Source organism: Haliaeetus leucocephalus, unplaced genomic scaffold (assembly GCF_000737465.1).
Source record: "Haliaeetus leucocephalus isolate CR32 unplaced genomic scaffold, Haliaeetus_leucocephalus-4.0 Scaffold195, whole genome shotgun sequence".
NCBI classification, from domain to species: domain Eukaryota; kingdom Metazoa; phylum Chordata; class Aves; order Accipitriformes; family Accipitridae; genus Haliaeetus; species Haliaeetus leucocephalus.
Genome location: NW_010972631.1, coordinates 8205273 through 8229411, shown reverse-complemented (window position 1 = coordinate 8229411; position 24139 = coordinate 8205273). Strand labels below are relative to the sequence as shown.

At 38.0% G+C, this 24139-nt stretch overlaps 1 protein-coding gene across 3 annotated transcripts in view; it reads left to right on the top strand.

The window, feature by feature from the left end:
- RIMS1 (regulating synaptic membrane exocytosis 1) overlaps positions 1 to 24139 on the top strand; it is a 336006-nt gene that overhangs the window by 143465 nt on the left and 168402 nt on the right. For 2 of the 3 annotated variants that reach the window (XM_010565784.1, XM_010565783.1), the window contains 2 exons: positions 7639 to 7982; positions 10305 to 11176. In XM_010565784.1, coding sequence (XP_010564086.1) covers positions 7639 to 7982; positions 10305 to 11176 — 1216 coding nt within the window. Of the gene's footprint in view, positions 1 to 4151; positions 4206 to 7638; positions 7983 to 10304; positions 11177 to 24139 lie in introns of all 3 variants that reach the window. The other variant, XM_010565782.1, reaches the window with a different exon arrangement.

Here is a 24139-nt window from a genome sequence, read left to right as displayed (position 1 = left end):
TCTAGTGTAGCTCAATGGTCTATGAAAAATGGAGATCGATGTTACAGCAAATGTGACTGGCAATTCACAACTCCTACATTATCAGAAATAAATTAAGTGAAGGAAATTCAGGCAAGAGAAATGAAGCTGAAAAAGAAACTCATCTATGAGGAAAGAGTGAGACCAAAGCAGAGCTTTCTGAAGCTGTGATTGTTGCTGGGGCTTAGAATTCTTCCGCTGCTGAGGAAATAAAAATACTGAGGGTGAAACTGGGTAGTGTGGACAAGATGAGTGAGGAATGAGTGAGCGTAACAATATGGAAAATGGATTTTAAATAGGGTAGGCTTAAATACAGGGCCATTGGGATATTTGGTATTGCTGAGTTTCAAAAAAAAGTGGTCTAAGGCTCATCATGATGACCTGTGGATAAATAAAGCCTGTACTGTCTGATGCTCTGTAAACTTTTCTTGAGGGTTTGCTTTCTTTCCAAAAAAGAAATTCTCAAGCCTGGGCAAATCAGCCCAAACAATTAGTACTTCCTGGGTCTCTTTTGATTATTTTTTTTTTTTTTTTTTTTTTAACCAGCCAGGATAAATTCTCATTGATTTTTAACCCCTCCTTTTTCCCTCCAAAGTCTAAGTTTGTAAATTTTGATCATTTTAGTTAGAAGTAGACCTAAAACTAGAGCTGCAAGGAAGTTCAGGTGCAAGGTTTCATAGTTTGTCCAAGCTATAGTCCTGCTTTAGAAGGTCACAACTGTCACAGTTACAGTACAATTTTTGTAGTGTGTTTTTAGTGGTGTGTATTAATCAATCGATTTGTGTAGTAGATTTAGAAAAAAACAAACTTGCAGGGGGAGAATATTTCAAATTACAGTATGTAAATTTGCTGGTGTGAATTTTCAGACAAAACCTGACTTCTCCACTAGCAATTTTGGTTTCTTCCTTGAAGTCCGAAGGCTTTCTCAGAGAAGTACATTGCAATAGTGACTGAAACCTGGCTGTGTGCTGTTTTAGAGATATTATTTCATATGGTAACTTTATAGTTGCCTGAATATACCACTTCCAACACTCAGTTTGCTGCAGGATTATTCTAGAGAATGTTTAATTTTTGTGGAAGTTGTTGGGAGCTTTCTGAAAGATTGGCAGCTGTAGCTGAGAGATTTTGGCAGCAGGGTGTGTGAAGAAAGTTGGTTGTTTTTTATTTTTTTTCTTAAAATAACTAGTAACGCTGTTGCTAGCGGCAGTGTCAACAAAACTGGCATAAAATACCCTTTTGATGTTAACTCCTTGAATCATTGCTCCACTGCACCTTTTCTGCATCCTTCTATTGGCAGTTTGTAATTGTGGGTTTAGAAACTTAGACCAGGAATAAGATTAGGATCAATGTGTAAACTGTGTGTTCAGTTGCCTAAAAGCAGGCATCTGATGCCTTTTTTGATGCCCTGCAGTACATAAGACATGTACATACGGCTGGCAGTTGTGATGTAGCTCCTGTCGCAGGCTTGTGCCCTCTTAAGTGCCACGTGGCATCCAGGTGGGATACGCTGACTTATGTCTAATGGCACTAGCCTTTCACTAGGCAGAGGATTTCATTTTATGTTGTTGTGTCTGCTTGAAAGCGAGTGGATTCTCTTTGGATGCAAACTTAAATACCTGCCATGCCTATAGTCTATAGTGTAGACAGGAAAAATTTAAGCGTCTTTCATCCTTATTTGTACACATAGGATCGGATTTGGAAAGCTAACATCTCAGTTAACTATAAAAGGCGAGCAGGAAAAGAGTATGAAGTGGGCTTTCTAGTGCAAGTGGAAAATTCTGATAAGGCGGGCTTTTAAACATCCCTCCTGGATGCTCTCAGTCAAACATGTAAATGGCACCGCAGACTTGAAGGTGACATGCAGTTCTGTGAGCAGTGGGGCCTCGTTCCCTATGAGCATGTCTTGCGGTTGAACTGCTATGTAGATTCTGTGATGCCAATAAAAGATTGCACTGATGAGATATTTATAGGGCTTTTATGGAACTATTTTATGAAACTTTTAAGGATATAATCCCTTGAAAACTTCCATGCCTGTGCAAAATTTTACTGCATTTGTCCAGTGGGTTAAAACATTTATTGGAGGGTGTGGGGAGAAAGGGGGAGAAGAAACCAATCAGCTGTCAGCATAAACCTCATTTTCTTGCCAAACTGGGATAAAAATATCAAGCTGACAACCTAAGTTATGAAGAAAATCTGCTCTGCACAGGAATGGAAGAACAGAGAGTGCTAAAATGGCTTTAATATCCCAGTCCTGAAATGGCTGAGCCTTGTATGTCTGATGAGCATCAGCGTGGGCAAAGTGGTCCTCTCCCTGCTTAGAGGAGAGAACGGTAAAGAACTGTACTGTCCCTTTGAACCCTCAAGCTAGAGGAGAGGCTTCAGAAAAAGCAGAACCTAGAATTCTAGGCAACTTCTTTACTAACAAATTAAACCCAGTCTGGGACTATTGCTAGATGTTAGAGTACCTGTGCTAGTAAACTGACAGAAGGCTGCTTGGCATGCTCTTGGTCTTCTGCCCACTAGCACCTTCTCATCAATTCTTCCTGGTGGTTTGGGAGTTGGGGTGCTCTGAGGCTCGCCTCCAGGAGGCAATTTGTATGCAGCCACCTTGCTTTGAAGTAGAGCAGAGATCTTAGCATAGATACAGGTTGTTTCATGTCATTGGGCTTCATTGCTCAAAAACATTCCTGTGCGAGTTTAATGTACTACTGTTGGTGTCATTTCAAGACGTAGTTTAACAGGAGATGGTGAGCCACTGCCATAGAGAAAACATCCTCTCCCCCCATTTGCCTCTGTTCCTGGCCACATGATTTCACTCCTCATCATACCCCTCCATGAGAAAAATAGATATGACAAAAAAATGAAACCAATTAAAAAATACAGATAATTTTCTACTATGTTTTTAAATGCAAGTGGCTCCTGGAAGGAGAAGATACGAGGGAGTATGTAGTATGGGGAAGGTGGGAGTGAGGAAGGGAGAGGACAAACCCTGACAGGGAGAACGAAGAGCAAGAGAGAAGGGAGGTGGGGAGAAGACCTTCCCTTTTGGTGACTGGGAGCCATTGGATGAACTCAGCTGTCTGTACAATTTTGAAAAATACATTTAATGAAAGCTTGGATTCACAAGAACATTTTCATTAGAAAGGTAGAGCTGTTTACTTATTTAGATTTTGGGCTAATGTGAGGATTCAAGTAGATTTTCACCTTCATTTATTCATATTTTAATGGAGTGAAGCCACCATGACACTTTAGCTAGGGTTTTATTACAGAATTCATTTTGATATACCAAAAGAGATAAATGCAATGCTGTATGCTAATTTCATGGTTTGCTGCATGTTTTTATGTTTTCCAAGAAACATTAAGTGATACACAGTCTAACAATTCTGTGAATGAATAGTTTTGTAAGAGCAAATTGATAACATTTCTTCCCTCTGACTTTCAAGAGATGACTTGTAGGATGGTGGAAGAGCTCTGCTGAAGTTAATGGTGCCTGAGGCAGAGAAGATGGTCTGCCTAATGGGATCTCTCTGAAATAATTAGTGTCTTCTAGAAGTGTGTAGAAGGTGGAGGCTAAAGGAATGTTAACAAAAGCAATAAACTGGAAAGATGTTGTGTATACACCCTTCAGAAGGGAAATAATTGACATAGCATGAAGGTTTAGTAAGGAATAGCTTGTGGCCTGCTGTATTAGCACACTCGTTACCTAATTTGCTGTACAGAGATGAAGCAGGATGCATGGGGGTCACTGTAACTGTGGGTTTGCAATTTCTGAACTCATGAAGCATGGAGTGTGCTCCTTGTGGAGCCTCCTCAGAATCCGGGCTTGGGTGAAGGATTTGGGGAACTTGCTCTGACCTCAGCCTGAGTTTTGCCTGGCATGTGTCACACAAATTTGGTATAGTGTTTGAGTCCCCCCTAATGTGACTTCAGCTTCCCAGTGCATGTTTGGAAGTCTCCAGGTTTGAATTGGGAAAAAAGCCTTTTTTCTGCATCCTAAAATGCAGTTTTGAAATATGTAATTATGAAGATGTGTTCTTATTTTTGTAACTGAAAATGCTTTTTTTCTCTGTGTGTATAGTTGTATGTATTATTTACTATGGGCTCTTTCAAGTTGGAATTTCATGTTGTGTTAGTACAGGAATACTGTTCCTACTCATTGTGGATCACATTCAACAGTACCTGTAAGAGTAAGTTTGAGGAATATTTTTTCTGTGAATGAAATACCCTGTATTCCACGTGAAGGCAAGCATGGGATCCTTCTAGCATGTTTACACGCAACCTGTCAAGTTTCCACGTGAATCTGTGTGGGAACTGTTGACCCACCTATGCTGAGTCCTGTATGTGCCACTTTGTTTTTGTTATGTAGCAGTAAAGCCCAGAACCCTTTGCTATGCTGTGAAAATGCACATTTTTCCAGAGCCACGCATATGAACCCTTTGAATGAGGAGCACCCCTTTACTGGTTCTCTTTAATAGCTTCATGTGCGGATATGCATTGACCTGTGCAAGGATGCAATAAACCAGAAACAAACCCAACAACAAACACCAGACTCTGGATGTCTTGAATGACTTACTGTAGCACTGCATCAGAGCTCACCATCCAGAAAAGCGTAAACAGAAACTATTTTTGAAGTGACAGGCCATAGTAAAATTGTCTAACACTTCATTTTACTGCTGCATCATGTGGAGGTCCAGAAGCCACATTAGAGAACTGTAATCCTTCATCAGAGCATTTGTTTGGTTGCCTAACATCTGTGGATTGTTAAGATAAGTTATTACACAGACCTGCTTTACTTTAGATTAGTTTGGAACACGTCCCAGTATATTCAATCAGGATATAATTCCTGCATGCTGCTAAATTGCTTGCTCCACATACTTCTCTAAAAATGTTTTTCAATATACAGTTTTGTCACTGAAACTCTTCTGTCACCTCGAGTTTTGTTTGTTTTGTTCGTTTTTTTTTTCCTCTTAAAGAAAAGCTTTTATTATTTTTCCTTTTTGGACTGAATATATCTCAAGGCAAATGTAGCATTTATTAAGTCCTGAAGAGATTCCTAAAGAGGGATGATAGTGTAGCCTCTATGTGAGTATAATGCAGATTTCCTGCATGTGTAATCTTTGGTGATTGGTATGTATTGTGTCCAAACTGCCGTGTTTAAAGACAGCTGTAAGAAAATGACTTTGAATTTACAGGTCTAGTATTTCTTCTTCCTGTATTCTGTATTTTTCTGTGTCTATTTGTGCATTAGCTATTCCTGTTTGTTTGGATCTCATAATACTTCGCATAAAATTAATTACAATATCAAAGATGATTATGTAAGTTAATGGTAATTTCTTGAAGTTTATTGCATATTTGACCATTTAAAATATGTATAAAGTATATTAAATTGTAAATGAAGTGTGTAAAGATGGTAACAGATTTAAATCGGCTTGTATACATATACACATATGTAATTTAATTAGAATATTTAAATTTTACTTTAGTATTCCTTTTCCTTCCTTTAAACAAACTCTAGTTGATTTATTTCTTTATTAACCCTTTTTTCAACTTTCCCTGTAACCTGATAAAATGCAGGCAATGACATATTTTTCATTAATGATTGGTTTATGGCATTGACATAGATTTTTATACACAGACACATGTGCATGCACATACTTGCTGTCTAATGAGCTAACAGTTGTGTCAGAGTCTATAAAGACATTTAAAAATGTGGTGTTTTTTCCTTTTAGTCTTGCTGGTTTTTTAAATAGTTGTAATAATACCAGATAGACTAAAACTCTATCCTATTAGTACAGATAGTCTGATAAACTGAATCTCTGTTTTCTGAGGTATACTAGATGAAAGAAATAAGACATTTTGGAATCAAAGGATTTTTCTGTTGAAGGACTAGCATTTATTTTGTCAAAGTTGCTGTTCCTGTTGTCCTGCTGAGGGTTATCTGTTTTTATCATAATACATGTTTGTGCCACTGTTGGAATAAGTGTAGGTTTTTTCTTTTTTTTTTTAATTAAATAAAATTTTAATAGGCATTATCCTTCTTAAATGGAAGAAATATAACAGTCATCTTTTGATAAAGGCACAATCCAGATACAGGGAAAAGTTGGATGTCTTCTCAGCGTAGTTTGGTCAAACAATGCAGAAATGGTATTGGAAGTTTTGATGTAGTCTTCAGACCTAAGCAGATAGTCTATTCTAGGGTGTTTTAAATAAATCTTAATTACGTTAAATATGTAAAATGCCTAAAATTTTCATCATGCCGTGTAAGCCATGCACTTCCTCCCCAGGCTAGAGAATAAGAGAGCTCGGTACCAGAGCTTTGTCCTGTTGCAATTTCTGCCCTGAAGTGATTGTTTTTTCTGTTCATTCTAATTTTAAGTATTGTATAATTTTGCAACTGTTGCATCATTCCTGTGTTTACACAAAATAATTTAAGCATATTTTTCATTCCAACTTCTGTCATCCTTCTTACCTTCTCTACAATTTTACCCATTCTTTTACTTCTTTCCACATTAAACTGCAAGATTTTCCTTACCATTTTCCTTGTTAGCTGTCAACTTTGTTTCCTCTCATCTCTATTTTTATTTCTGACAAAACTCCTACCTCTTGTATATTCTTCATGCATTTTTGCCTTTTTTGTTCTTCTGCCCCAAACCTCCTTTTGTCTTTGTCTCAATCTTTTCTTAAATGTTCACACATTTTAGAGTCCTGATTAACCTTTTATTTTTCTCTGGTGATTTACTCCTGGACATAAGACTGTCTTGTACTGTATAGACTTGAAACATGGAGTCTCACTTTACTGTGTCTACTCCTGTTTACCTGTGTATCTGGAATTAAAAAAACAAAACAAAAAACAAAAAACCTAAGAAGCACCGTTTATGTACACAGCTTAATTGTGATTGCAAGGGACACATGTTTGTTTTATTTATTATTTACAGCTATAACTCAAAGAGATGGTAAATGATCATTTTCAAGTAGTACAAAATATGGTTCTTTTGCATTCTTTTCATTGGTGCATTTAGTTCTCTATTAGTAGGTTTCTTTAGGTCTTACCTTGAATCTCTGGTAAGTAGCTGTTGTGGATATAGCTAAAACCATGCACAGTAAATGCTGAATTTATTTGCAGGATAATGTTGAGTTATGTTACGTGAGGAAAAATTAATTAAAGGGAAATACCCTGTCAGTTTTCTGTGGTGGCAGAGGTTGGGAGTTAGCTGGGCAGGACTCTGCCACCCAAGGTACAAGTCCAGTTTACAGTCTGGTAGGCTTGTCCTGACAGTGATCCACACCAAGGAGAACAGCCCAACCCACCCCCCAGCTGCATCAACACATCGGTGTTAATTCAGAAGCAAGCTAGGGCTGGGCTGGGGGGGCATTGCTACAGGTAGGACTGACGTGTATCGGCAGCACGTTTTGGAGAAGCTCACATAGCATGTGCCTGTAGGATGCTTGGCTCTAGCCAGTGCAGTCAGTGCTTGGAGAAGCATGTTCTGGGTCGTGTCATGAGCACCAACCTTGCCAGTTTAGAGGAGAGTGAGAGATTGTACCTGCTCTGTGATAGTGAGCATGCATTTCAGGGTCTGAAGGGTAGCTGCACTGACACTTCTTGTTGTCTTCAACTAGGTTATGTGGGTATGCAATTTGTGTCGAAAGCAACAAGAAATCCTAACGAAATCTGGAGCGTGGTTTTTTGGAAGTGGACCGCAGCCCTCGCCCAGCCAGGACGGAGCACTGAGTGATACGGCCACTGGTGGAAGCTCGGATGCACTGAGAGAAAAGAAAGCGAGACTTCAAGAGCGATCGAGATCACAGACTCCCTTAAGTACAGCAACTGCCTCATCACAGGAAATCTCTTCTTCCAGTGTCCAGCCCGACCGTAGGAAAGGAGCAGAAGTATCACAGCCAGCTATGGGCCTGGACCAAAAGCAAGTTTCATCAAGGTCTAGAAGTGAACCTCCAAGAGAGAGGTAATGCTTTCTCTCTTGTTAGAGCCTCACAATTATAAATGCTAGTTCAGTAATATTACACAAGGCTGTCAGCTGGGCCCTGTGTGTGTCTAGAACTGTATAAAAACAAAGAGTTGATTTACTGACCAGGGAAGCATAAATGTTCATTAGAAAATACGTTGGCTGATTTGGTCTGTGCAACAGAAATGAGGAAAAAAAATAATAATTGTATTTTAGGGGTATTTCCATGTACTTCAATGCATTTTGGTGTACGCTTTTAATATAGAATTGTAGGTAACTTTTAAAATTGGCAGGTATTTTAAAGTTATTAAACAAAGAGCAAGCCTTTAACTTCATGAAATAATGTACTAGAATTGAACCCCCCCCCCCCCCCAAACCCCCAAACCCCAAACAAACAAAAAACCCACCCTGTGGAGTTCTGTCAGATATCCTTATGTGTTATCTTTTTATCAATGATTGTATTATTTTTAATAATAAACCAGGAACTATTAAAAACTCATTTACACCTGCAAAGTAAACATTCATGAAGAACAGCAATAGTACCATCTTGAATTCAGAGCAAGCTGTATGCAAGAATAAAGCCAACCAGAAGCACACTATTATATTTTAAGTGAGGAAATGAGTAAATTTCTGAGCTGTAGTCATTGTAATGAACAGGTTGAGGAGTAGCAGATCAAGAGAGGCTAATGTGATGAAGCGGTTGCTGTTCTTTTGGCTGCTGCCTGGCAGATGGCAGAGTACTTGAGGAGGGAGCCTGTGGCAACAAAACGAGAGTCTGCCATAGAACATTTTCCCTTGGCCAGAACAGTTGATGAGGTTTTTTTTTTTCATAGCTATTGAAGTTGAAAATGGATAATGAGCAGTGGCTAGTAACTTACTGTGTGGGTGAGGTCTGTCTGGGTTTAACTGTACCAAAACTCAGGTTAGTGTTATGTATATGTATGATGTAAATGAACACATGGTGCCCTCCCCTAATTCTGTTGACTTTTTTCCCCCAACACTGGGAAGGCCCCCAGAGCAGTCATCACTCAGCTGAAGGACACTTTTAGAGCAGCAAAATGCTTTCTAGTTCTGCTTTGCTGTCCAAAAGTGAGATGGTTGTATTAATTATACAATAGTAATGTTCTCTACTTGTCACTGAGACTTTCAAATGAAGTCCAAGGGTTCTAAATAGAGAGCATCTATGGTAAACTCAGGTCTCATTTATTGCCAAAAACTCAGGAGGAACAAGAGATGGAGAAAAAGGAGACAGGAGCTCAACTTGGATCATATCCAACTTTGCCTGTCCTGTTGGATGCATCTGTGAAAATCTGTGATGTGTAATCTGAAGACTTATCAGTTCTGGAAGGGAAGATTCACTGCCACAAAACAAAGTCCTAGTGACTTCGTCCTGGTGCAGGTTCATCTCAAATACAGTGTATAGCTGTGTTCAACCTTCTTCAAAATTGATGGGTTCATATGTGAACTGGTAAACAAAAGGGCAGTTGGAATGATGAGAGAAATAAAAATATCTGGTATAAGGGGATTTTATGATTCTTTGGCTTGCTTATTCTCCCAAAGCAGAAGATGAAAGAGGAGAGAGCATAATTTTCATGCAGCTTCATTATTCATTGTTTTGTACTTCAGCTGTATAGAGAAATAAATTTCATTTTTCATCCCCTTTTATTACCAGAGAAGGGAATGCCATTAAATTATCTCAAGGAGTCTATTTTCTTTTCTTTATGTACTTATGAAATGGGCACTTCTTTTTAGAGTTTTAATAAGATAAAGCAAACTACATCAAATATTATTGGTTTTGGATATATTCTCTTTTGCATTTTTTTTATATCCATATTCCTTCTTTCTGTAATGTTATTGTGGGAGATACGCCATTTGGTAGTGTTTATATCTGTACTGTCAGGGTGCTTGAAGTGAATTGTGTGGTTAGTCTGTAACCCTTCTAACGGCTGCCAGAAAAATGGAGAACATGCTCCAATACTCTGTCATAGTGCTGCAGTTACTACAAAGATGGCTTTGAGTCTTCCTACTTACGTGGGTAAATTCTTTTTATCTGCATTTATCCATGTTAATATTCTTGTGATTTTACTGAATTGGACCATCTGTAATTTGTGTTTTTGTGGACTTAGGAAGCTGTTTGCTGTTGGAAAATAAAAGTACTGCTGAAAGGATTAATAGACTTAATTCATGTTAATGGATCCAGTACCTTTCTATATGTTTTGCCATAGCTTATCCTGGTTTATAATCTATTTACCATAACAGTGTACACAAGTATTTTTATTTTGCATTCAATTCTTCAAGTTATTGTACTCCTTTTTATTGTAGGAAGAAGGCAATGTTGGTTTCAGACCAGAATGGCAAAGGTTTAAAGAGTGAGCGTAAGCGTATGCCAAAAACCTCACTTCAAAAAGAAGGACCAGCAGATGACAGGGAGCGTAAGGAACGGCACGAAGGTAGAAGGCTGGAGAAAGGCAAGTCACAGGACTACCCAGACTTGCCAGAGAAACTTGAGGAGGGCAAAGTGCCTGATGATGAAAAACAAAGGAAGGAAGATGAATATCATACCCGTTACAGGAGTGACCCCAATCTGGCAAGATATCCTGTAAAACCACATCCTGAGGAACAGCAGATGCGCATGCACGCGAAAGTTTCTAAAGCACGGCATGAGAGAAGGCACAGTGATGTAGCTTTGCCACATACAGAAATGGAGGAAGCGGAGGTACCTGAGAATAAATTAGGAAAACGCTCACAATTACAGGGAACTCAGGACAGAAAATCTCTTGTGGAAACTCAGAGGTCGTACTCTATAGACAGAACAGGTGATGTAAGAATTTCTGTTTCTAAACAATTAACTAATCATAGCCCACCAACTCCCAGGCATAGTCCAGTTCCTATAGAACACGTAGAGTACAAGAACCACGATTCCTTTAAAAAACAGAGCCGCCTTGATCCTAGCTCTGCTATTCTCATGCGAAAAGCAAAGCGGGAGAAAATGGAGACCATGCTAAGGAATGATTCCCTTAGCTCTGACCAGTCGGAATCAGTGCGGCCATCCCCTCCAAAGCCTCATAGAGCAAAAAGAGGCGGAAAGAAAAGGCAGATGTCAGTTAGTAGCTCAGAGGAAGAAGGGGCATCAACACCAGAATATACTAGCTGTGAAGATGTGGAGATAGAAAGTGAAAGTGTCAGTGAAAAAGGTAAGGACCTTTATGTATATTATGCACATGGCCATGGTTTGGGGGAAAAAAAAAATCTGTATTTTTCTCTCTCTTTTGCCTCTTTTTTTTTTTTTTTTTTTAAAACATACCCCTTTGTTTTTCCCCTTACCTTTCTTCCCCCCCCCCCGAGAAGTGTCTTATACCTGTTTACTCTTGGTTTGCAATGTTTCCTTTTGAATTCTAGATGAGCTGCTTACAGGTAGCATCAGCTCATGAGTTTCTTTCTCATTCTCTTCCCTCTTTCATCTAGAAATGACAGAACTGACAGAATTTAAGGGTTCTAGATTATTCTCTCGATGATATCTGTACTCCTTGGTCATTGCTTCATCCTTTTGTCTGCATGCAGAATAATTTTCTGTGAATGAATTGAAATGGAAAGTGAGTTCTGTAACAATCTGAGAAAACCATTATAAAGCATCATAATCTTACTGACACCTCAGTCTTAAGATATGCAAAATTTTACCTCATTTAATAAAATATCAAGGATCTGCCAGAGTTGTCAACAAGGACAGGATATGGGGCAAGGGGAGTGTTATATAGGAAAGAAATGAGAATTGCCTAACTTGTTGTCTAGATGAATTCGCTCCCAAGCTTACAAGTATGTTTAAAGTCTGTTATTTCAGTTTGTCTTCATCTGTTCATGGTAACACTCAACAGTAAGGAATAAGTGTCATACACTGTGTGCTTTTAAACAAAGCCTTTCTTGTGGCTGAGGAAGCTAATCATATTCATGAATGGTGAATAGATAAAATACACATTGTCAGAAAAGACTAGGGTAGAATGTACCAACTGTCTTAGAACCCTAATTTGTCTTTAAGTGACACTACAGTGAACTGAAGGCTTTTTGTGTCTTTGGAAGTAGCGTTTAGCTCTTTAGTTTAATTATCTGTGTTTGTAACTTGAAAGTTTTCTGCCGGTGTTCATACTCAAAATGCCAACAGCTTGTCTGCATCATCTTTTAGTTCCTGGCGCTGATTCCTGACGTGTCTGATTCATATACGCTAACCTGTCTATCTGTCTTTATCTGATGTTGTGGTCTCCTGACACCCCCTAGATCTCCAGATATACATATAAGAGGAAACAACATTTCTCTTCTATCCCATCTGAATGGCTACTTGTTTTAGCTTTCTGAGCATGAACTTTTCTATTCAAAATATGGAACCTTGCTTTTCTGCTCATTTTTAAAGAGGCATGATTATCATGCCCCTGAAATCTTAATCCAGATTCCACTTAGACATAAAACCCCTCACTTTTTTGACTGTGGGGGTTGTCAAGCACTGGAACAACTGCACAGAGACATTGTACAGTCTCCATCCTTGGAGGTGCTCAAAACTCAAATGGAGAAGGCCCTGAGCAATCTGCTCTAGCTGACCCTGCTTTTGAGGAAGGGGGTTTGAACTAGACACCTACAGAGGTCCCTTCCAGTCTCAACTAGTCTTTCTAAGAGGACATGTCTCTTTCCCTTGTTTTGTGGCAATGTTTTATGCTGACATTTGGGTTTGTGTAATTTTCTCTGACTTCCTCTGTTGGTAGTAGCAGTCTCTAATATAGCATTTCCTTTCCATCTTTGTTTTTTGCTTTTGTTTTATTTACATCAATTTGAGGTTGCTTATGAAGTAGAAAGGACTTCCCATATTCAGTAAGGGGTATCGTTATAAACTGGAAGATCGTTGATGTGAAAGTCAAGTCCAGGCTGAAAGTCATTGATACTGGTATCAATGTGTTGATATAGTTTGCTCTATAGTGGTCCTTTGTAAGTAAAACCTTTCAATAGTTGCTTTCAGGCTCATGACACTGATCTCAGCTTTTGACCAATTTCCTGTTGTATTGTTAAACCACTAAGGGTTGGACTTTTTTCCTTCAGTGTTATACCAGAGGATTTCAAATGTTGCTAACTGCTTATGTTCTCAATAACTGAATCAAGTTCTTGGGTACCTCTGAGACAGATATTTAGACTCATCCTTTAGACAGTGGAGGCCTTGGTCTCTATTATATCAGAGTGCTACCTCACTTTATTTGAATAAAAACTATAAATAGGAATATGTTAGGGTCCTGTCTGACTGCTGCCAACTCAATACTTGGTTAACATTGTTGAGCATTACTTGAGACCTTATTTCTACTTGTCAGTAAGCTAGCACTGTGTTATTAATCAGAATATATATATATATATGTGTGTGTGTATATATATGTATATATATGTGTGTGTATGCAAAACATTAATTACAGACATATATTTATTAATTAAATAGCTGTGAGATGTAGCTGTTAATGTTTTTTTGCTTGATCTTGATACGACTTTTGCAATCCTTGTCATGGGAAAAGAATTGGAAAGCCTTTGAAGCTGGGGCTATATTACAGAAAAAGAGCTAAGAAATGTGAATACAAATGAGAAAGCAGAAACATTTTTGGTAGTAAAATATCCAATTATTTTTAGAATTAAATTTTCGTCAGTACTTGAAAAAATCTGCACTATTTCAAAAGGGTAGATGGAAAGGCAGGAAATTTTATTGCCTAAGAAAATCTTTTAAAAATCCTTCGATATTTCAAAAGAAAAAAATGCCATAGTAAAAGGGCATAGTGTTGAAACAATTGATAAAAATAATTAAAAAATGCCCCTGTTGTAACCGAGGTCAGAATCCCATTCATTGCGATGTAGCACCATTGTTACAAACAGAGTTGCACCCACCATTCCTTCAGTGCTTTACTTGTAATTTGGGAGAGATACTGCACAGGTCCCTAGTTGTAGTGATTCAGTTTATAAGCCCAGGAGGGTCTGGAATCCATCCTGTCTTATCTAAATATCAGCTCAGTTGGAAATCTGGTGCCAAAGTAGAGCTAGAAAGATAGAATTATTGCAAGTAAAGTTTTTAACTTTGAACACCGTTACCAAGAAAAACCAATATCATAAAATTAATGTTCACATTTGGTGAGTGCCAATATAAAGCAAATGGCAACTGAGTAATAAAGATGTACTATTTTCAGTTCTATATTAAACAACTAAAATAGAAGTTTTCTATAGAAAACAGCTTACAGAGATGTTTAAAAGAAAATGATGTCCCATAGAAACGTAAGTTATAGGTAGGATAGATAAGACTGTATTGAAAATCAATAGCCCAAAATGACATATAAAGTAGATACTGTGCAAAAGTTACTTTTTAACATTTGCATTTCATAGAAATACTGTTTAGGATTGCATTACCCTGTCTTCTGAGCACAAAAAACCTTCTAAAAGTGATATTCATAAATACAAAGCAAGCTAATTTAGGTAGTACATCCCCTGCTATTTAATGTAACTGTTGAATATGTATTTCTTCAAAATTATGAACAAAATAATTCACAAGCACTGGAGATACTTTCTTTCAAAAAAATAAATGTCTTTTGCAGTCCACTGGGATTTTGCCTCTTTGGTGGAGGACCCAAGGATTTATGTTGAGTTGTTTCCATGTTGGAGTAAATCTAGGGAAAGAACTGTTTAGTGGTGTCCAAAAAGGTAATCTCAAATTTCTTTTTAAAAAAAAGCTACACCCTTTACAGGACACTATTACTGATTGCTGATAGTAATTTTCATCCTGTTATTAATACAGGCTGTAGGACTCCTTATTCTGAAATGGGTAATAGTTGAACATTAGGTGGATTGAGTTTCCAGTGACAACACTGTCCTGGCAAGGCAAAAGGAGTCCTCTTAGAAGGCATAAATTGCATTCATACTTGCTTCAAAGACTTGCTAGAATAACATAAACCAGACTATTACAAATGAAATCCAGACCTCATTTTAAAACTGAAAACAGCTTCTGCCTACTGCCATCCAATGAAGAACGCAAATTAGATTTGGAGTAAGTTTGAGAAAAAATGTTTTCTTTAAAGTTTAAAATGAAGAACTTGCACAGAACTAGTAGATTTGTGTCCAGATGAGGTTGTATGTAACTTCTTTGATCCCGTGATAGATACAAGAGCTATTCTAGGCGTCTGTCATGCAGTCCGAAACTGGAAGATAAAATAGTGTTGGAAATCGGAATGATGTGAGGAGGTACTGAAAGCTGCTCATGTACTTTTATGTAAACAGATGAGTTAATGGTTTCACATTTTGCTTACTCATTGTTCATATTTGCCTAAATGTGTATTTTGTTCACACTGCTTAGGCTTGAAAATATGTCTGATACTTGCATATTGTTAGCAAAATGGTAAAAAGCTAAGTAAAACTCACTTTGTATACTTGCTAATGGATTTAATTGGGAGTGAGGAGAGCATGGTGGAGTTGGAGCCTTGTTTGAAAAAACCTCCTGAGGTGACATTCTGATTTCTTTCAGTGAAGACATGATTGTTTAATTCATAATGCCTTTCTTACAGGACAGAACAACCTGGTTTCATTCTTATGACATTACCCTTCTCGTTAGAAAGTGTTAGGGGCAGGGATCTTGTTGGGATCTTGGTGTATGTGCAGGTGTGAAGCAGGGGGGGTGTAGTGACCAGGAGGAGTAGACCTGGGGGTCAGCAGGAGAAAGGGATGCTGTGGTTTGCAGACGAATGTGGCGGTGCTGGCCCAGCTCCAGGAGGAGAGGATCCCACCCCTTCCTCCATCCTCCTCTGGTGTCTCCTGTGCCACTTTGGGTGCTCATGCTTGAGGGTGCTTCCAGGGGAAGGAGAGCATAAATTAAATCCCTGCCCCGGTGATGTCTTCCAAGTGCTAGAGCATTGCTGGCAAGGAAGGTACCTTTTGGGCTAAGAGACAAACCACATGTGTGCGGTAGTGTGTATAAATGGACCAAAAGAAAACATCAGGAGAAGGCTATAGGAAAGAGGAGGCTGGTTTTAAATGGTTTTAGCTAAGTGTTTTCACTGAGGTATTTTAAATGTGGAGTGTAGGCAAGTCAAGTTGTACTGCAACATCTGCTAGCATATTTTAACATCTGTTTGTGTGGAGAGTTGGGCATGGAGTTTTAAAAAGAGCTGAATTTGTTTAAAAATGTGGCAGAGCTTTAACTTAGTGTAAAGTAAAATACCCTTGCTAGGAAGATTGTTAGCTCTTAGGAATTAGTTCCAATTTATCTTCTAGTTCTTGTGCAATAATTTGGATCTAAATCTGATTCAGATTTTAACAAAAACATAATCTAAAATGGCTCTAGTTTCAGAATTTTGGTCAGTGCTAACATTATTCAATTCTATCCATACTCAGTGCTTTTGAGTAGCTGAAATTATTTACAGTGCTTATGGAGCTGTAAGTAAGTGCTTGTTAAATCAGTGTTGGGCAGTAAGAAATCTGTTTTGTGTTCATGGAGTTATGTACAGTGCATACATGTATATGCAAATGAAATAAGATGAGCGTGAGTGGGGAAAAAAGTCATACTGTTGCCAAGAAATCCAGCATTTCACTGAGATATGTAACCATATAAATGGGGATGTCACGGAAGATATGTGGCTGAATTCTCCTTTAAAATCCTAATAAAGCCCTTTCTCTAGTTTACCTTAAGAAGGTTGTGAACGTGCTGGAGGGAGTTCTCAGGAGAGCGACGAGATTGACTGAGATCTATAAAACATGATGTGTAAGGAAAGGTGGGATGGATTGGGGTTGAATAGTCTAGAAAAGAAAGAAAGGAAAAAAGGAAAAAAAAAAAGGGGGGGTGGAGGAAGGCAGGGAGGTCAGATTATCCTTAACTCAAAGTTAAGGATAATTGTAATCATAATTTCTTACTCAGTTGAAATAGAGGATTCCTAGAAATAAAAATTGATTTCTTCATAGCCTGCACTGAAACGGCTCTATGTTAGAAATACTGCTCTTGTTCCTGTGGCAGGCTCTTGGCCAAGATGGGGAAATCTGGGGCTAAATTCATGGAACTCCTGACTGTAGCTTATCTTTTTTTGTCACCCTTTAAGTAATAATATTTGATAGCCATTTCCAGTACAAAGTTTTGTAATAACAATCTGGTTTTTGAAAAGGAAAAAAGAAATGTGCATTTTGACTTATCAAGAGACATGGAAGAAACGGATGTCACACACTGTTAAGTCTTGAGTTCTTTCTTACATCTCTGGCAGTTGGCAAGACATTATGTTTTGCTTCTATTAGCATGCTCTGTCTTCTCTGTTGCTTGATTTTCACGTTCATTACTTTATTAATTGTTTGTTCTTTGTTGCTTACCTTTCTCCTGCACATTTAATTCATAAAATAGCAACAAATTTGTCCTAATAGTAATTTGCCCAGTAGTAAGATGAGTATTGTCATTACAAAAAGGGGGATACTAAAGCAAGGAGGAATTAGGATCATATGTTCAAAAAGTCTTAACACCTGACAAGCAGGGTAGCTTTAATTTCAGGAGCTGTGAGAGTGTTTGGACCTGTAGAGAAACCCAAGACTTCTCTAGGTTTCTCCATGGAAGACCAATTCTCAAGAATGTTCAGCAGTCAGGTTTTTTTCCATACAGAAATCATTGGAGGTAGCAGGTGCAAGAAGAGCAGTGGGAGCTGTGGGCCATGGAGCACTTTTTAAGGGTCTAAGAGGGTGCTGAGAGCTTTTGAAAAACTTACCCTAATTTTAGCTGCTGACCACTTTTCAAAATGTAGCTATGCAGTGAACTGAAGTTAAAACTCAGCTAGCCTGAAATGTGGCATGGTGTTACAGGCGGAGGATGTTGCTTTCCCCCACTTTGTCCTACTGTTGAGCATTTTGTATATGCATATATTTTTTGTATAACATAAAAGTTATGTGAACTGCTACTCAGGATTTACTGTTATTCTTTTGATCTGAGAGCTTAGAGGAAAAGGTAAACTGTGAAGGATGAACCAAACTGTGTTTGGTAAAGCTGTGTAACTGTGAATGGTCTGTGCAGCATATTGAAGGGTGAGTTTAGTTCTTGGGACTGAAATCCAAAACTTTGGTTTTTTCCACCTGTATGGGGAAGCTGCCTCCCTTTGGGTGAAAAATGAAATCCTGTCAAAGAAAAAGGCAAATTAATTATTGGCTTATTATAGAATAATACATATACTTTTATTAATTTTAGAGTTAATTTCAGTTAATTATAGAGTTAACTAGGAGCAAACAAGCATCTGATTCTGTTATTTTCTGAAAAAGTTCATTCCGTTTCCTTTTCTTAGTTACAGGGATTCAGGGTATTCATTCTGATCATCCTATTGACCCCAAACATAGGGGTTATACCATATGGTACTGAGTATTATTGGTTAGTATTTTCTGTTAGTATTTCTCTGATACCTTTGATACCTTTTTTTTGCTTATAATAATGCACTCAATTACTGTAATACACAGGAACCATTCCAGTTTCTTTCTTTCAGCACAAATTTGAGTAGATAGACTGGCCTATTTGAGCTTTCTATGTGCTGATAAATGGCCTCTAGGAAAAACTTGTGTCAGAACGAAGGTTAGTAATTTTGAAACGTCTGTGTTTCCTTTGACTAAATATGCATGGTTTCATCCTGTTCCTGTCCATTCTGCTTTTTTCATTCTTTCTTTCTCCTCCTGTAATACATATGAACTTCAAAATCAGGGACTCCCTACCTACACTTTGGAATCACTGAAGTTGATTCTTGTCTCCATTTCACCTGTGATACCAAGCACAAGAGTTATGTTTTCAAATGTGCACATCTCACATGGACTCATTGGCTATATTTACTGTACTAGTAAATTAAACAGCCATTCTTTGACATCTTTGGCCAAGTAACAAAACACATCTCATTTCCATATGATGAGGCTCTTGCATTCATCAAGAGAAAGGCTGCATGGAAGCTGTCTGTTAGGATTTATTCTTGGCATGTCTTCTGCCTAGAAATAAACAGGAGGGTGCTAACTGATCCAGGGAACAACTGTTCCAGGGGTTACTCTAACAGTAGAGCAAGAAAGGCAATCCATTTGGCACTGTCTAATACACTGGTATAAATGTAGTCCCTGTTTCTTATTTGTTCATCTGCCTGTTTTCTTGCCTTGCATTTAAATTGCAAGTTCAGTGGAGTCTGGCATTTCCTTTTGTACAGTGCCTGAGTTGTTAGATTTCAGTCCATGACTGAGACTCCAACTTGCCTTGATGATAATAAAATAGTTTTGCTTATTTAATGCAAAGACACGTCATTAGTAGGTAACCTTTTCTTCTGTTATCAGCATCCAGCAGAATTCCAGATTACTGTCAAGCGTCCTCTGGCACGCTTGCATTTTCTTGTGGCTAACTGTGGGTTGCCTACCACAAGGGATTCAACTGAGCTGAGATTCCTGTTCTCACTACCTATTAATTAGCTAAATTATCCTTTTGTTTGCCTGCTTGCTTTTCCCATCAGGTAACAAAGTGATTCGTGTATGTATACTGCTACCACTTATAAAGACATTGTGGAGCTATTTGTTTTCATATAAAAAGACCAGATTTCCCAACCTTACAGCCTTTTTCAGCCTTTGGGTTGTTTTTTTTTCAGTTTGGGTTCTTTTCGGTGGTGGTTTTTTTTGGTTTTTTTGGAGTTTTGACTGATGGAGCCACCACTAAAGGATATGACAGTTGTGTGCATGGGACCTTGCTGCTCTATTCACTCTTCATTAGTTACTGCCCTCCGCCCCCTGCCCCCAAGTTTTTAAGACCTTAATGGAATGGTTCTGATAACTGATCACGTTGCTCTTCTGGCCCAAGTAGAGGACCTTTCTAAGGTTTTAGTTCAAAGGGAGATGGGAGTTTTGTTTTGGCTTGCCCCTCAGCTTGAAGATATGTAAGGACAGGGCAGATTTTTACATTTTTATTTTCAGCTTGATAGTTGTTTTTGTCTTTTCTGCGTAAGTTTGCTGTGAGAATAGAAAGTCTGTAAGCAGGATATGCACAATGTAAGGCAACAGTGATTATTTGTTGGCTAATGCATGTAGTCGACAGCTAGGACCTACGTGCTGCTAGCCTAACTGTTATAAGTTCACTGCCTCCTTCTGCAGACACCCAACTGCTCTAAATGTTAAGAGAGTTGAATAAGTTACGTTTTGAGGTGCTCCGACACTTGAAATCTCTGTATTTGTACATGTTTAGCTTCTTAAAAATATCTCTCTTGTGCATGAGTCCCTAAGCTCATTCCCTTGACTGACTGCAAAAATAGCATATGAAGAGCTTTCTAATTGTTAAACACTTTCAACCTTGGAGGTATTTTGTAAGAGAGTGTAAGTCTCGGAAATGCTGTGATGCTATGCAGTAAATGCATACCTAGAGCAGCATTTTTTTGACACCCTTAGTATTAAATATTTTATTACACTTTCTTTCCAGCCATGAAGCAACTTCAAATAATACATTTTATTTAGAATATTTTCTTTTCACATTTGCTTCCTGTCTGTAAACACAACCTTTTCTATTTTAGAAAAGCAAATATCAGCATTCTTAACTTTGTGACTTGTAGCTTTGCTGTACCTTATATGCAAATTGGACCAAGTCTGACTTGGTCCGTTGAGCAAGTTTAGAAATGTGCAGGGGCAGTGTGGCTCATCTAAACTTCCCAAATCCAAGTAATGCCTTTGAAGGGAAGGTGGGCTGGTATTGGAACATTAGACGGAAAAGGGTGTTTAACTTGATGTGTATTGTATGCTTCACTTGGGCCACAGCTAGTGTGGGGTTATTTTGCAATCATAAATGCAGGTCTGTAAAGAATTCAAGCATATGTTTAACTTTCATTACATAGAGGTTTTAACTGCACGTAGGGTCCTAACTTAATATTTATGGTATTAGTTGTGGGAGCTGTGTGTGGTGGAGGAATAAGTAAAATGGTAATATTCCTTGGCTACCTTTCAGTCATATGTGTAATTTAAGACAAAATGTTTTCAGATATGTAGCAAGGAGAAATGAAGCACATCACACATACATCTGATTTTAACTCACATGTATTTTATGTTTTAATTGTATACATTAATTTATAGAATGTAAAGTTCCAGTTTTTGAAACCTAGTCCTCAATTTGGTAATTCTTTCCTCTGCAATAAGAGCTTCAATTCTAATTAGTTATTCTCAACATGGTTGTTGGAAAAACATTGTATTTAAAGCAATTTGGTCATGTTGTTATACCAGTTTTCTAAAGTATCTAAGTTCTTGGTATTTTTTGGAATTGCCATGAAATAGCCTTGGGCAGACTTGAGGGCACACACTTCTTTTTCCCTCTAAAAATCAGTGGTGCTCTAGATTTGTTTAGTTGTCCTTCACACAGTAGGAGTGGCTTTCTGAATCACACCTGAGCTTTGAAATTGACTCTTACACTAGGTAAGAGTCAGTGTATATGTTTTAATGGTTGGCTTTTTATTAGTTTGGTTGTCTTTGTGAAAATGTAAGATATCTTTTCACTGGAAACGTAAACTCAAATATGAAGGTAACTTCAACTGTAAATTCAAATGAACAATTTCTAAAACTTTACCATTCTTATTTAAGTTTATTAACTAAATAGAATAAATAAGCTAATAATTAAAAATATAAAAATATTTACTTACTTGTATGGACCTAACTACATTAAACTTTCATGAAGTTTTATTTCATTTTTGGAGATTATTTTTACGTTATGCTATTAAAAGAGCTAGGTGCCAAGAATTTATTTTGCTGTGTTGCTCAGAGAAAAAGCAAGCATCACATGTGGCTCTGTTTAACCTATTAGGCCACATGTTCTTAACCATCAAAATTGTGCTTAATGAGCCGCTAGATGGAGCTGTCAAATCTAACGTTGATCTATCAAACTGTTTATGTAAGACAATTTTTCTCTTAGCAAGGAGAGAGTCTGGAAATGCAGGCACACCTTCCTACTAGAACTGGTAATTTTAAAACCTTTTTCAGATCTTATCTCCATGTGCATTTTTCTGTAGGCAGATTGACATTGTCCTGCATGTTCAGTGTCAGAGATGGTGTATGGAATCTATTCTGGATATGGAAATGACACTGACAAGTATAGCTCAACGGAAGCAGTTATTCTTTACATGAGACCTATCATCAGAAAAAAATAAACATAGGAAGGAAAAGGTACTCTTTTTTGGGGGGATCATGAGCCAGGTTTTCAAAAATTTTGGGAAGCTTAGAGATACCCATTTACAGATGACTCTGTATGTTTGTCCTTAAGAAATCTTGCAGATACTTCTGGTGAAGTTGCATATTTTGTTCCTGCTTACCCAAATCACATTTCCTTTCAGCCGAATTTTTTTCTGTGATCTAATGCATAAGAAACACCTGGTTAGCAAGAGCACACTGTGTTATCTGCTTCAGGAATGCTGCAGTAAAGTAGGTGCAGGAGCAGAAAGAAAAGATACAATAGTTCATGTGAATGCTTTCATATTCTTTGTTTTATTGTCGCTTCTTAACATTAGTAGGATGAGATTTTTTTGGGGGGTCGTACATGCTTGTGAATGTAAAAATAAACGTTTATATGAATTAGAATGAATGTGCACATTTTGAAGGCATGTGTGCATTCTAATACATCTGTTGCGTTTCAATACTTCAGGTGTCATGATGTGTACTTGTAGGGCACCATCCCAGAGTGGTGTTAGAGACAGTGGATAGAGACCTATGTGTGAATATAAAATTCTGCAGATTTTTGGTTGGTTCTTTGCCTTTGTAAAGTATTTGAAAGTCAGACTCTTCTGCATTAAAGATTATCAGCAGGTGTTACAAGAGAAGAAATGCCATTCTGAAGCAGCTGGGTACAGTCCTTGGAGCGCCTCAGCCCTGCTCCCACATCTCAGGTGGGATTTGCAAATCCTGGCATGGGGCTCCTGTGAGTTTTGGGTAGGAGTGACAGATAACTTTGCAGAGCAGGGGGCTCATGCTGTGCAAAGCAGTGCTCCTCAGCTGACTCGCTTTAACCCATGTGCAGTTTATTCATATAGTTCTCACCTGAATTGTGAGATGAGCAAAAACCTCTGCCTAGGCAGTGAATGCTAATCAGTGCCATGAGCTGAGGGCTAGTGAGCAGCCAGGTTTTTTTTTCAACTCCCCATGGTCCTGGGTCACCATGGTATAATGCAGGTTCTTGCCTGTCATGCTCCAGAGCTCTACCACAGCAAATTGGTGTAAGTTTACCTCAAAACACATGGGATGCTAGCTAATTTGGTATTCTTTATGGGCTCAGATTTTACTTATAGTATAAAAGTGACTTGCACTTACAGATAAAACTGAACCTCACAAAAGCAACTCACAAATACAAATTTAAATAGATGTAGATTTGCAAAACTTTCTGGTGTTTGCTGTTTCTGCCAATTTATATGTAACACATTGAACCTTGTCAGGGTACCCAGGTAGGTTCAGTTATCTCCCATGGGGCAGGTGTAATGGATTTGCCAGTAGTGGAGTCGTCGTCATCTTGAAGCAGAGACTGTCGGTGGGAGGGCAAAACAGCTCCCTGGGAATGAGAACTGAACTGAACACTTAAGAATAAATCCAGTTGTGCTGCTGCAGGCTCTTTTCCACAAAAAAAAATTGCTCTGAAATCAGTTATACAAAAAGTTGATTAATCTGTTCCTGTTACCCAGTTTTAAATCCCGCTGCCGAGGAAGTCTTAGGGAATGGCTATTCCTACAAGCCACTGAAAGGAGATGCTTAGGAAGACATTAATTTTTGCCAGTGAGCAGATTTCTTCTTTTTTTTTTTTTTAACAAACAAATGTACCATTTACATTTTGACTTCTCTTCAAATGTTTCCTTTAAAATTCTAATCTATCAGCATCCTTTTCCTTGAAAAGAAAAAAGCTATGACAACAAATAATGATATTAACTGATGTCTGACAATGCACCTTAAGCTATCTGTGCTATTGTGGACCTAATCTTAATTTGACCTAGAAAATTATTATGAGGATTAGGAATGAATTTTCTGGCAATGCTTAAACAAACAACACGGTCAGCATTAAGCCCCGTGTTTAGATGTGTGGTTTTATTTTTTCTGTTTGGATGGTATATAACATTTTTAAAATAATAGAAAATGCTATTTAATAGAGGTTGACCTTTTGAAATAGTCGGTATGTA